This window comes from Lissotriton helveticus, chromosome 7, assembly GCF_964261635.1.
Source record: "Lissotriton helveticus chromosome 7, aLisHel1.1, whole genome shotgun sequence".
Taxonomy (NCBI): Eukaryota; Metazoa; Chordata; class Amphibia; order Caudata; family Salamandridae; genus Lissotriton; species Lissotriton helveticus.
In genome coordinates this window covers 1,409,506,764-1,409,522,086 of record NC_136068.1, presented here as the reverse complement: position 1 = coordinate 1,409,522,086, position 15,323 = coordinate 1,409,506,764, and the positions used below count along the sequence as shown (strand labels likewise).

The window sequence follows — 15,323 nt, the reverse complement described above, 5'->3', positions numbered from 1 at the left end:
TGCTTCCTTCGGCAACAATTAACGGATTTTCAGGCCGTCTGATGCATCTTCCCTATTTTAGCACACACATGGTACTGGATACTCAAAGAGCTAATCTTATCCTGGTAAATGCTGCTCCATATGCATTACAGAAAAATGCCAATTTAGACGTAAAGGTCAGTGCTAAGCAGATAGCGCAGACACTTGTAAAGCATAGTCAATTTTTTTAAACTATCACACGTTTGGATTGCTCTGGTCTTTTCCAGTCCGGTCTGGTCCAGTTTTTAGCATGTCCCGCACTCTTCAATGACTTTCTATTGGTTCGTAGCTAGTATTTTTTCCCCGTTGTTTTATATAGCGCAAAATTGACCCGAAGGTTTCAGGTATCAGAGCGCTGTACATGAGCACCAGTTGCGTTACACATCCATTTTTTTGTTAGGCACGGTGAAATTAAGTGATTTGCCCAAAATCACAGGTTGATAAGCGTCCCTGCCGAGACTCGAACCCGGTACCCCAGCGTCCAGGTCGGCCGCTCTAGCCATAAGGCCACATCCTCTCCCCAAATATACAAAAATTGTTAATTTGAGAGGGGGTGGGGGTGGGGCTCCTTGATAAACATCTCATTTCAGGGTAGGTTGTTATATATCATCTAAATAAAGTTTGGATTGATATTCGTCTCACATAGCTACAACATTTCTGTAAGACCAGTACACACTTCTACTGATACTCTTCCAGAAGATATAGCATGACTTATATAGTGCCAAAACCACAAATTTCTGGTGCAAGGGGAAAAACAGCAAAAATAAAAGCATCTCTGAACATATTTTATGTCCAACAGTGCGAACTTCTACATCATCAATGGGTGTGGTGTGGTAAGCTGCAATCCAAGAAAAATTAAACCACTTTACTCATTGTTTCTAGAACAATATTGGACCAAGATGTAATGGCAGTCAAATGTTGTATACGCCCACTCATTTGAGTTCTGTATGTTTCCCAAAGAGGGTGTCATCCGGATTGTCTAGATTTTTATGACTACTAGATGCCCTATGCAGGACATGTACTTTTAGTCAGCAGATGATGGCCACTGAGATACAAAGCCACAAGTACTTGAAAAGAGAGGGCTGGGGATTTATAGATCATTAAAATGTTAATCCACATGGACAGGGCTATCTGTCCCTCCCTACAGCATTCTATATTCTCCATCCGCACCTCAACAACGTATGAGCTGGGAGGGTGAGGTTCCATTCCAAAAGTAACAAGCATTGGAATAGCCAATAGGTCTCGCCTTTGGGACCTTATAAGTCTTTAGCCATGCAGCAGTTGAAGTTGTTGCACCAAGGATATTGTGCTGGATAACTAACCACTTATAAGGTCCCAATGGCGAGACCTATTAGCTATGCCAATGCTTGTTTTCCTTTTCCGGTAGTTACCAATCGAACCCTGATTGCCAGCTACGAAGAAAAACAAGTGTGCGCATGCGTGATGGAGTAGCCTACAAAACGACGCAGCTGGCCGTGTTAAAGGCTTTCCTTTTTGTAAATTCCTCAGACATGCTGACCGCGTCAGTGATGCGGTGCAGCATGACTACACAATATTTTCAAAGCCAATGTGTCCCAAAGGGCGAGACCTATTAGCTTTGCCCTTGTTTGTTTTCATATTCCCACCCTCTATGTTTTGCAGCCGGCCCTTCTTCTCTTGTTAGCATTTCTGGGTGGGCATCTCTGAGTCTATGACTCAGACTCCCCTGCTAATCCTCACTGCTTTGAAAGGCTGTGCTGTTGGCAAAGTGCCTTTAATAACGCTTTCTATGCGGCGGTGTATTTGTCTTCTTCTTAAAGAGTGAAGCTATTTACCAGGCTTCACACTGTTCCCTTTTCTGTAATTCTGAAACTGCCTGTGCTAACCTTTCTTCCTAATAACTGTAATTAATTTTATGGAGGCCTTCAACGCGGCTGTGACTGCCACGGCATTAGTTCGGAGACTGCCGCATGCTGCCCGAATCGCTTTTAGAAGTGAAAGATGAAAGAGTTTATTTTAACTCCACCGTTTGACTGTCTTTAAACTCCTCTCGCTTGCAGAAAATCGTTGCCCCTCAGCGAGCCTTCGATTTCATTCCTTTCAAGAGGATCAAAGTTATAAATGTCTGAAACATATTATTACTTAACGAATTGAGTTTCCCTGCAGCCGAGGGGCGTAAGCATGGATTTTATTTAGCCCCACGAAGTACTGGTTGAATCGCTCGTCCATATCAGAAGAAAGCCGACTAAATCTTATTTCAGCCCTGGGATATGAGGACTGCAGATGCCTCCTCCGAACAGTGCACCTCGGTTTACTGTTTTTTGCAAAATGTTACTCTGCATCACGTTTTTGTGATCTGCATCATCTCACACCTTAACTCTGCCAACTCTAGTTAAAAAGTATGCTGGATTTGCGGTGGATCAGCAAAAGGCAATTACATTTTATTGTAGGTACAAGTAATTGATGTACATCTGATTACTTTTTAGCATCTCAGACTGGACTGCTAGTTCCCCAGGAATAGCCTTACAAGACAATAAAGTGACGTTAAAATTCTATTCTAGGACTGGAATCAGCCACGTTGAGTCAATAACGCTAAATTAAAATTGTAAATGTCATAGCATCAGCATATCAGAGGGACGTATTCCTAGTTAGCTGTAGGTTGTTTGCCTATTACTATTTTTCCAATGATGTAGAGGTGGCAATGGTTAGGTGCTCTGTTCCACAGTTCTTTAAAACAGATAATACAACTTTACAACTTTATAATTAAAATTTAAATAGACAGGGCCTGATGGATTCTATCCAGCATGTTCTTTCAAGGTACACGCATTGTAAAAGCATGACCAATATCTAGAATAATTTTAATTCATTGGTTGCTATGAGCTGCAGCAAGTAAGTTTGCCTAGCAGACCAGCAACATAGGTTTTTGTCTGCATTTTAATATTCCACGAAAACTCTTCATGCTGGTAGAGCCAGCTCCAAAAGAGCCGATCCAAAAATGTATGTTATGTCTACCGCATCATACATCCTAGATAGCCTGGATGTAAGTTGCAGGAAATCGCTGCTTGAGCAATTTCTTAACTATATTCTACTTTTATCCAGGTTTAAGAAGATTATACCAATCCCGGAACAGAGCATGGTTCAAATGTTGTGCTACCTCCTTGAGTGTCTGTTGACCAAAGAGAACACTCCTCCGGATTGTCCCAAGGAACTTTATGAACTGTACTTTGTATTTGCTGCTGTTTGGGCCTTCGGTGGAGCAATGTTCCAGGACCAGGTAGGACCTATTTTTAAAATAGTTTTATTACTAATTGTTATCTATATTCGCACTGAAAGGCAGTTAAATTATCTACAACTATCGAAATGGCCACATTATATCTGAAGATATGGTCTCTGGGGATTGCTTTTGGAACAGTGCCATAGCACAGTCTTACTTTTCCATACTCTCTTGTCATACGTTTGCATCACCATCTTTCCATTTTGTTGACGATAATGCCCAATCAGGGATCACGAGAAGCACAGTGAAAGACAAATTTCAGGAGAATTAAGCTCAGTCTCGCTTTCCTTTCCCGACAATCTTTGAGATTGTTTTATAATATGTTGGACCCAGCCCTATCTCACCCAGCTCAGCCCTGCTTGGCCTTGGCCTTTGTGGGTGTTGACACACAGTGTTTTGGTAGTGAACCTCCCTGGAAATATAAAACACCATTGCACAAAAATGTGCGTTTGCACAATTCTGTCATGTCTACATGCGATCAGTGCACGAGTCGTGGGTACACGCGGGTGGACGGCATCCGCCCACTATTTTCACAGGGTGGATGTTCTCAGGGGCGTAACAAACGCCCCCGCAGGCCCCGCGGTGCGGGGGGAGGCCCCACTCTCTTCATTAAATGAAGGGGGCCCCGGCTCCCCCCTCAGCTCTTCAGTGAGAGCTGTGAGAGAGGCTTGCGCTTAAGCAAGCCTCTCTCCCTCCAAAGCAGGTGCAGGCTGCTCTGCAGGCTGCTCTGAGCCCCACGCCCCCTCCCTCTGACTGAAGAGAAACAAAGTATCAACTGACATTGTTTCTCTTCAGTTAGAGGTGCCAGGCCCGGAAAGAGGATGGGGTGGGGGGCCCAGAAAGCAGGAGGCAGCACAGAGCACTGCTCAGGACCCTGACAAGGACGGGGCGGCTAGGGACCCCAGAGAGAGAGGAGGCAGCACAGAGCACTGCTCGGGGCCCTGACAAGGACGGAGGCTGGGGGCCCAGAGAGAGAGCAGGAGGCAGCACAGAGCACTTCTCGGGACCCTGACAAGGAGGGGGAGGGGGCCCAGAGAGCAGGAGGCAGCACAGAGCACTGCTCAGGACCCTGACAAGGACGGGGCGTCTAGGGACCTCAGAGAGAGAGGAGGCAGCACAGAGCACTGCTCGGGGCCCTGACAAGGACGGAGGCTGGGGGCCCAGAGAGAGAGCAGGAGGCAGCACAGAGCACTTCTCGGGACCCTGACAAGGAGGGGGAGGGGGCCCAGAGAGCAGGAGGCAGCACAGAGCACTGCTCGGGACCCTGACAGGGACGGGGGCTGGGGGCCCCAGAGAGAGAGCAGGAGGCAGCACAGAGCACTGCTCAGGACCCTGACAAGGACGGGGCGGCTAGGGACCCCAGAGAGAGAGGAGGCAGCAAAGAGCACTGCTCGGGGCCCTGACAAGGACGGAGGCTGGGGGCCCAGAGAGAGAGCAGGAGGCAGCACAGAGCACTTCTCGGGACCCTGACAAGGAGGGGGAGGGGGCCCAGAGAGCAGGAGGCAGCACAGAGCACTGCTCGGGACCCTGACAGGGACGGGGGCTGGGGGCCCCAGAGAGAGTGTAGTGTAGCTCCTATTTTCCCAATAGGCTCTGCGCATTGGAATAGTACCTACAGCAGTAAAGGCCTAGGCCAGACGTTAACTAGGTCTACTACTGTCGAAACTAGACTTAATTTTTGGGTTTGCCAGCTAAGCTCAGAGTTCGCTAGAAACTTTCTCGAATGTTCAAGGAAGGATTAACTCCCCTGATTAGACAAGAAGGGATTTAGTTTCTGACAACCATAGAACATGACAACTTTGCTCTCCCCTAATCAAGAGTCAATCTCAAGAGTCGTGTGAGCACAAGGCAATTATTTTACTCAGTCAGTACGTGCATTCTTAGTCTCATCAGAATGTAGAGAAAAGGAAGAGACGGGCGTGTTCAATAAAAGATGTTATTTATTGATCAGTCTCTTTTCTCGTACAAGAGAAATGGATCGATATTATTGCAATACTTATAGTTAAGTAAAGTGCATACATTAGAAGCAATAGTATAAAATAATACTGTAAAAACATTGATATGGTTTCTGAGCCATATGATGTTTAAAATGATTAAAATATATTTACATACACATATACATTTGACTAAACGTACTCAACTGGTGTTTCTAAATACGCCTACCCCGTGTACCTGACCTAAGTCTAATGCGTGGGCGGGAATAGAAAGTTACAGTTTAAGTTAAGTTTGTTTTTGCCAAGTGAATAACTAAAGAATTCTCTAGGAGGGGTTATTCAGTTCTGTACCTGGAATTTAGGATGAATGAGGAATGGTATCTCTTTCTCTGCTCTCGATATTCCAGGCTGCCTGCGAGGGCTGCCCAGAAGCGCCGGTGCTGGGTCTCTCGGCTTGAGATAGCAGCGCGTCTCTCAGCGCGTCAGGAAGGCGGGGCTGCTGCCTGCGGGGTCTGCTTCTGCTCTCGGCTTCGGCAAGTATGGCTGCTCCGTCTTGTCACCACGCGTGTGTTTGCATAGGGCAAGGTCGGCAATATTTATACCTTAAAGGTGCCGAGATTGACGTAAGGATGGACATAGGTACGTCAATAAAGATGTCATACGACTTGCTCGTTAGCACATTCTTTTGCAAAAGTTCTCTGTGAAATCAAAACAATGGCCGCACGGATTTTCCAGGTTGTCATAGGTTTGATTTGTTATGAGAACGTCGTATGCCTTATCAGGGGCTGGAGGAATGTCGCTTGTCTAATTAGATCTCAAGCGTTATGACCTAATCAGATAACACGTTCCTGTGCCGTAGTGTGACTGCGTCAGATAACGGTATCTGCATCATGGGGGATTTCTTGCCTCATGGGCTGACTGTTAGTTAACTTGATAGTTAGTTTAACCAGAATAGGGTCAGGAATAGGGGGATCGATTCAGAACCTATAGAAATACACGACACCCACTCCACGCTAACTATGGTCATATCTACTAATCTATGCATAGTATAACATAGTACAACATACTATAGAGTATAGTGTATACCTTACCACCCCAAAATACATAAATGCATTTCGAAATTTTCAAATATACTGAAAAATTGCAGTCATATATATTGTATGCACTTAAGCTATGAATTAAATGCAAAAGTAAACACGCATTGTAATGCATTATTGCTTTTTGGTATATGAGAAATACACATGAAATGGCTCTTAATATAGCTATACAGAAAGGAAGGTCGAGACCATTTAATCACATAATAAAATATTTGTGAACATACCAGCGGGCAGCTAAAGTCTATATAAAGTATCTAAAATAGAAATCTTAGTTCTCTAGGAATAGTTTCTTACTTTAAGCAGAAGATCAGTGTCCCGGGGAAAAAATATATAGAAAAATATTTTAAGGGCTTGCTGAAAAAAGTTGCTGTCCGTGAACTGGTTTGTAATTGTTCATGTGACTTTATTTTTAAAGGTTTGAAGGCCGAATTCAGGGAACGCCGTGTGCGAGTTTACTCAAAAGTCTCTATTTCTGTTCCGGAGAGAACATCATATCATTCAGGCTTTCGAAAAAACTGTCAACAGCTTCATGGGAAAGTTCCACTAAGTCGGAAATAGGGGTAACCATGCATTCGTGCGCATGATTGTCTCCATTGACATTCTGATTTGCATTGCTGACAGAAGGTCGTACCTGTTCGATGCTGCTTTCATCTTGAACTTCACTACTCTTCAATCGTAGTGGTGAAGATTCCAGGAATGCCGTCATCAGAATTGGCAGCCTTTGAGGGCAGCACAGTGCGTGAACCTTGGTAGGAACCAACAGTGTATCTGCATCCACCGGCGCATCCGATTGTAGCGTCAGACAGGTGTCTAACACGCATTCTTCTCCGCATAGCAGACACCTTAGTACAGGTAAAACACACCTTTGCCACATTGGTCGAAATGATAGAAACCAAGTCATGTTTAGGTCTCTAAGCCGGGAGAGTCCCAGGATTTTTGATATCCGGTCCCGGTATCCAATGGCTAGGATCGTATCTTCCATTGTCGCGAGAGTTTGATCTGTGACATGGGTTGCCATAACGAAAAATAAGGACTAGGAATAGGATTCCTGCAATTAGTCCCAGGATCAGGGGAAGTCCGCCAAAAATCGAATGGACGAAATCTGGAAAAATACCCAGTATGGCTTTGAATGGTGTTAATGCCATCGAAAATACTGTCTTAAATACCTTTGAGACCCCAGTGGTATCAGAAATATTTAAGATTTCGCTCAGGATTTCCGCGAAATGTACGGGGGAATTAGTTGATAATAATGTATGTATCTCTGCAGTCGTCCTTGCGACTTGTAGATCATACGTTTCTTTAGATGACGTGAGCCTTGTAGGCGTCTGAAGAAGCACTGTTTTCATTCTGCTTAAAGTGTCTATTCGAATAGAAGTAATTTTCAAACCGGGCCATGCCCTTGCCTCCCTGTCTGGTAAGGAGCTGGGGAACAAAGAACGTCCACAGCACTTGACCTTCGCCGTTGTGGTGACGAGATAAGGAGTCCCGGGCATAAGACTACAACATCTGCGGTCTACAATAAGAATGTAACTCCCATTATAGAGTCTTTGAAAGAATGGTTCTATTTCAGTTGCAGGTGCGCCTTGCTGGTGACATGAAAGGTTGTATGAATTCCCTTCACAGGCTCCGTGCAAACTAATTCCGTTACACAGAAGCGTGCCGCTTAGTGACATAGCACAATTGTTGCCACTAAGAAACACTTTCTGTCCTTTGTTACTGACACATGCATGTGAATAGGGCAGGTTCCAAGTTGTTTTAAGGTACCCCTTTCCCAATTTCTCGTACATGCCAGCCTGTATATATTTTTGGCAGTATTGAAACCTGAAGGTTGAGATTGGAATATTTATGATTCCGTGGATTATCCATTCACTGACAGGTCGTTCTGACATTGTCATCGGTAATCTTTCTAGTTTTTCAATGCTCAAGATTGTATAATTAGCACCCTTCTGCGCCATACCGATTTGTCTATCAGTAAGGTTAAAGATTTGGAATAGTGACGTTGTGTTGATTAAACGCCAAGGCACATAGCCTGAACGCAGATTTTGTAACGTCCAGCCAAGCTGTACAATAGAGCGCAATTGCGACTGACCATGTTGTAATAACAGTAAGTCTTGCGATAATATGTCGATTGCTGAAGACACAATGCTGTCCAATGAAAATATTCTGGAGGACAGAGTCATTAACCCATTGTCCACTACAGAAAGTGATTTTTCCAAATTAATACGATCAATTTCACGTATTCTCTCTGCTGTTTCAATTTGAGTAACCTTCCAGGCCTCATTGTATGCTGCATATACAGAGGCTGCTATGAAACGCTTTTGACGCTGTTTGCGTGGTCCCAGTATGAAATCACGCAAGTCAGCACCATCAGTAAGTAAAGTTAGGTGTTGCTTAATTTCAGGCAGTGTGGAAGTTTGTAGCCATTGAAGGCATCATTTGCCCACACTGTAGGTTGTTATTATCCCTGGGTGATGTCTTTGAGGATATCTAGGGTCTGGCCTGGTCATTTTGAAACCCTGTGTTTTATTCAGGAATCTATCTTGACAGTTATTTGTATCTGTGGGCCAGATCAACCATTGTTTCCAATCAGGATGTGTTCTGTTTTGGTTAAGTATATGGCTTATGTCTATTTCTTCATCTGTATCAGAGTTATTGCTAAACATTGTTGGCTTTGGAATAGACAGGTTATTTAAATCTTTGATTTTGGCTAAGCCAAGACAGGTGGTTTGTTGAACAGTGTCATTTAAAAATATCATTTGTTCTGGGATCATGCAGGCTCTAAACAAAGCTTCTATACCCTGTACTTGCCATTCTTTTGTACCCCAAACACTTTTCAAATCAACATTTTTGTCCCAATAATCAAATCCAAAAGTATTCATTTTTTCAAAGAATGAATCTGAATATATCAATTTCGTGTTGGTTATCATGGTTTTCATCCCTGTCTTGTTTGACAATTTGTAATAAAATGTTTCAGCATTAGTTATGTTAAAACCTGAAAAATATGAATATTTGTCATAAACGGTTCTAGAGCTCCCTTTTGGAGGTGTAGCACAATGTTCCCATTGATTATAATTTAAAACATTTCTAGGTTGTGCAGATTTATGCAAGAAATGGTTACCATAATGGTTATAGCAATACATACTATCATAATTTGTAGAACCTTGCAAATAATCATGTTTTGTAAATTTAGCAGACATTACTAAGTCAGACATCATATTGTTTATACTTTCAAAGTCCCAATCATCAGCAAATGAGTTTGGTTTTGCAAAGTCACTCAAGGAGATCTTGATTTGGTGTGGATATTTCAGGATCTCGACCGGACCATAAATTTCATAGTCAGTGTTGTCCCAGGCTACCCCACCAGGTATTGGAATTGCTGTGAAGTTGGCTGAAGAAAGTTCTGAAGAAAGTTCTCGTTTCTCGACGTGTGAAGATGTGTGTGGTTTGAGGACCAAGTTGATGTTCTGACTTGCTGTGTCCATTTTAGCATATTTTCCCTCAATGAAGCGTCCCAAGGTAAATACCATGATGAGCCAAAGTATGAGGATAAATGCACCAAAACCCACCCAAAATTCAATCCATGGAGTAACCAGATATGTTTTTTTCAGTTGTTTCAAAAGTTCCTTAGCTTTGTCTTTAAAGGATTTTGATGACGGCTGTGTCTTTGGTTCACTGAAGCCTTCAGAGGAATCATCGAAGTTGATGAAGTAACCAGATGCAGTTCTGTCAATTGTTCCAATTGGTTCAGGATTTTTGTTTTTTGCATTGTCACTTGGTACTTCAGTATAGATTGGTGTGTCTCTGCTAAATGTTTTTATTTGGGTTTTCAGAGGTCTTAGTTCTATTGCATTGTTGCATAGTCCTTGTTGTTCTTCTGTAGGCGTTTCGAATGTGATGAGCCTCTTTGATAGGACCTCTGTACTGGTAGCAAACCTTGGTGTTCTGCTACTTATTGGGAGTCCACTTGGCCTACTGTTTGTTATCGGCCACATGTTGTGGTTTTACCAGGTCGATGGATACAACTCGGTTCTCCTTTTTTCCAGCAAGTGGCGGTAGTACAACTGATCTTGTCCCGTTGACAGACAAGACAGGAACTGCTTTTCTGTAAGAAGGCCCAAATTCCTTCTTTACCGCGATCTTCTCCCTGACTAGATCCCCGACTTTTGGAATCCATACAAGTCTTGCTGGGACAGGTGGTGATTCTTCAGTGGTTGTTGGCTGTTGTTTCAACTGTATGTTGCTCAGGTCTTTTCTTGTTTTGTTTAAGTCCTGCAAAATAGCCAAACGGTCTTTGACATCAAAGGTTTTTTCTATTACCACTGAAGTCTGACTATCAAGGTCAGAGATCAACATCCTAGTTCCGAATAATAATTCGTACGGACTGAATCCCTTCAGAGAATTTCTTGGCAAGTTATTTAGACTACGTTGGACACTTATTAGATGTTTGACCCACCCAGCTCCCGAACCTAATGTCCTTTCCATTATAGATTGCTTTCTGCCTTGGTTTTTTCTTTACACCATCCCATACCCTCAGGAAGGAAGTGAGAAGATTCCCGCTGGGCTGTGCTCCTTTGGCCATCCTTTCCCCCCCCAGGCTGGATTGCCTGAGTGAAAAAAAAAATGGTCGAACGTAGCATGCTCTTAGCGTATATGCCATTTAGACTCGCAAATCTTGTATAACAGTCCGGACGTCAGCCGAGTGCTGTGGATCTACATTATAAGTGGAACTAGCCTGTGTATGTTAATCGCAAGCCATTCTTTTTGTTGGTAATATTATCTGCCTTGATACGACGAGGTATTAAACTGCTTCTCTCCCCACTGCGATCTCTGTTGCAGTTTGGGCAGTTTTTTACAAACATGGTGTAGTGCAGGCTCATGCCTGGCCACCAGTACCGTGATTGTAATTCTTCCAGAGAATCTTTTAATTTAAGGTGTCTGAGACCCTCGCCCATGTGTGCGTCTGCGATTAACAAGTTTCTCCTGTCCATGTTTGGAATCACTCTATCCCCCACTCCAGGGATTCGAGCAAAAGGGACGGAGTTTGCATCGATTATGTATGTATAATTGAGTGGATAATTGATCGGTAACGCTGAGCAGTCGCCTTTTGATGACGTTCTCACCGCCAGCAATGTTTCGCCGTCAATGTATTTTAATGTACGCTTTTTTCGATCTACGGGAGCCGGTTTACTGGCTGCCGCTGCGGCTGTTTCAGCCAATGAATTCCCTACAACGTGAACGCCATCACGCTGGTGACTCAGTGAGTGTGTCACGTGAGTCTTTGGTAGTTCTTTTTTCAAAAGAGCTACTTGTTCCCAGAGCAGTCTCTGCTTTATTGGTGCATCTGTGTCATCTTTGTAACCGTTCTGAATCCATGTCTGCAAATCCTTGTTATATGCTTTGACGCAGAAATATGAATCTGACACTATAAGTGTCGGGAATTCGCGATCCGCATTATCTAGCGCCATTTTCAAAGCTATTATTTCAGTTTGTAGTTCTGAATTAGTTTCTACTGAGTGTGATTTTGTTAATAGAGGTCTTAGTTTACCTCCGCGCCACACTTCTTTTGTAATCTCACATGTGGGATTGTATGCATGTTCTCCCCAAACGGAGGGTTGAGCATGTCCGTCTGTATAGATTACACAGGCGTAATGTCGTAGAGGCAGAATGTCGATTGGCAGAGGATACGTCTTTTCATATTTTAGATTTTTTAATTCTTCTAGTTCTTAAAAGACTGTCAACCAGGCAATACTTGATAATTCATATCCTCCGTACTGGATTTTCAGATGGGCAATTCTGGATTTTTTGAAGTTGAATTTGTAACCCTCTGCAGCGAAACCAAGTATTATGGTGTTCACTCTTTTCAAGTGAGTCTCCAAGTCATCATCTGTTAAGTAAATGTCATCGACATAAGATAATGCTTCATCATCATATAGTTGTAGTAATTCTGTTACTCTCGCTGAGAATACCCCCGGGCTGTTCTTGTACCCCTGGGCTAACCGACAGAATTGTTTTTGAGTGCCATTTACTGAGAAAGCTGTTAAATATCTGCTCTCTGGTGCTATGTTTTGACAAAAGAATCCGTTGGAGATGTCCACGGTTGTTTTGTATTTTTTGCGCACTATGTTATTCATTAGTGCAGCACTGTGTGAGTTTTGCACTGCAAAAGTTTTGCAACATGTGTTAAGGTGTCGGTAATCCAAAACTAGGCGATATGAATTGTCTGGTTTGGAGACCAGAAACAAAGGATTGTTCATTTGTGAGGTGCAAGTTTCAATCACCCCCTGGTATTCTAGCTGATCTAGTATTTCATTTACTTGTTTTTTAGCTTCTTGCTTAATTGGGTACTGCCTTTGTGCAGTTGGTTGTGATTTTAACTGGATTTTGTGAGGAGGAGAATCCTCATCCCATCCTACATGATTTTTATATAAAGCAGGTGCTAAGGCCACTGCCCACTTTCTAGCAAGTGTGTATTTTTTATGAATCGGGATTTGATTCGAGAAGGCAGGCATAATTACTTCTTCGCCATGAGGGCACTCCCTGACAAACTCTGGTGGCCAGTCTTTTTCAGCTAGAAGGATGTCATAACCCTTGGAGAGGTTATCCCAAAATAGTCCCCTTATTTTCCTAGTCTTATCTCCCTCTATACGTAATGTTATCTCGTATATTTTGTGGGGCTTGCTAACTCTGGTATCTGCAGTTTCCACTTGAAGGTATTCATTCGTGTCCACTGTCTCCAGATGATTCATAAGGACTTTGCGAGCTATGCTCACCTCTGCTGCGCTGTCTAGCATTGTCTGAGCCCACTCTCCGTTTTTCAGTTGTGTCCTCAGTATTCTCGGCATTGTTAACTACCTTGATACTGGCTACCTTCTTTTTTGGAAATTGTAATTTCTTTTTCAGTTGAGCAGGTTCCTTGTCTTTGGACTTGGCGTGCTCTTCTGATCGTCCTCTTCTTTCCGATTTCTGCGAGGAATTCTGAAAAGATTGAGAGGGACGTGTATCAATGTCTTGATATCTATCAGGTTTTTTAATATTATCCCTATTTCTAAGGTTATATCTATTCCCAGAGGGGTCACTCTGGGGTGACCTTTGTCTCGGGTTTGGAGATTTCTCTCTTCGCCTAGGAGACCTTCCTCTGGACTGGAATTTCTTTTCTTTAGGATTGGATTGTTTGTTCCCATCCCAGTTCTTTTTTGGTGAATTATTATTATTATTAAAAAACATTTTTTCTGGACTTGTAGTCAGTTGCGGTTTTACTGGTATTCCACCTAGACTATCTCTGCCTAGTTCTTCATAGGATTTTTCTATGATTCTGGCAATTTCAGCTGGTTGGTCTGCTATATCTGTCTCTTTTAACCTCTGGCGGATCGCCACGTTTGCTGCTTCACCTTTTATGTTGGCTAATAATATAGCCGAGACCTGCTTGAAGTCTTTCAGTAATTTCATACCAAGAGTTAAAGCAGGTTCTGGACCGTATTCATCTTGAATTTGTTTTAGCACATCTGGTATCACCGAAATGGATGGAACACCGTGCGTTTTTGTATAGATGGAAGCAAAGACTGTACCCCAAGTGTCACAGTCCTCAATGTGTGGTGCGATTCCCATTGGGAGACATATAGTCAGAATCCTGTGTTTTTCTAATGGGGTGGTGTCAGGAAACACCGCCTCTATTTGGGTAATTTTCTGTGCCAACCAGAATGGTATTTGTTCCCGTTTAGCTGGAACTTTACCTAGGCAGGATTGGATGTTCTGTGGTGTAATTTTATTTGTGTTCCCCTGGTGAGGGGTCAGCTGTGGTAGTTTAATCGCTGGCTGAATTGTTGAAGTCCGCATTACATACTGAACTAATTGTCTGTGAATTTTTAGTAGTTGTTTTAGCTGTATTAACAGCTCTGCTGCAGGCATTCTTTCGATGTCTGGATGTGGTGTGTATCCGGCTAGGACCGGCCACGTTGCTCCTGGTCTTCCTAAAGGACCGAGCCTTGTAATGTGATTGTTATGTTTTAGGGCGCCATCAAATAAGAGCAAATGCTCTTGGAATTTGAGTGGTACTTCCACCTCCTCGAAAGGAGTGTACGTTTCAGGAGGTTCCTCTACTTTGTAATAGTGGAAGTACTTTGTTACAGCATTTGCTGCTGGAAAATGTATCCATGTATAGTATACCTCTGTCTGCCGATATTCGTGTGCCTCAATTACGAATATGACTGTGCCACCTCTAGGTGTCAGTCCATTTTCTATAAGTTTTAAGGTTATAGATCTCCTTTTGGCGACCTGGATGAGTATTATATCCGGGTCTGCTGTTTGCATGGTAGCATCAGCATCTGCTATTTCAGTAGCTAATCTAATTGCCTCTCTTTCATCATCACTCTCTGCCATTTTACAGACAGGATGGTATTATGTTTGTTTGCAGATCAGGTTTCTTATGGAAACAGAGATTAGATGCAAAATATTCTGGAACTGTTTTATCCTTCAACGTTGACTAGACCAAGAACCATACATAGGAGTTCCCTCCTGCGAGGTTTTGGAGGATATAATAACCTTTCACCCACTCCAGACGTCTTTGGAGTATTTGGGAAAAGGGGTCTGAGTGAGAAAGCACGACTGAGTTACTCTAAATGTCTTACGTTAGTTTTATCGCCCTTTCCAAACGCGTTGGGCGCCATGTAGTGTAGCTCCTATTTTCCCAATAGGCTCTGCGCATTGGAATAGTACCTACAGCAGTAAAGGCCTAGGCCAGACGTTAACTAGGTCTACTACTGTCGAAACTAGACTTAATTTTTGGGTTTGCCAGCTAAGCTCAGAGTTCGCTAGAAACTTTCTCGAATGTTCAAGGAAGGATTAACTCCCCTGATTAGACAAGAAGGGATTTAGTTTCTGACAACCATAGAACATGACAACTTTGCTCTCCCCTAATCAAGAGTCAATCTCAAGAGTCGTGTGAGCACAAGGCAATTATTTTACTCAGTCAGTACGTGCATTCTTAGTCTCATCAGAATGTAGAGAAAAGGAAGAGACGGGCGT

General features: G+C 43.1%; 1 protein-coding gene across 1 annotated transcript in view; it reads left to right on the top strand.

Annotated features, from left to right (window-relative positions):
• Nucleotides 1-15,323, top strand: part of DNAH9 (dynein axonemal heavy chain 9) — a 1,695,107-nt gene that overhangs the window by 696,859 nt on the left and 982,925 nt on the right. Inside the window, exon 36 of the mRNA XM_078654721.1 lies at nt 3,097-3,271. Coding sequence (XP_078510847.1) covers nt 3,097-3,271 — 175 coding nt within the window. The remainder of the gene's footprint in view (nt 1-3,096; nt 3,272-15,323) is intronic.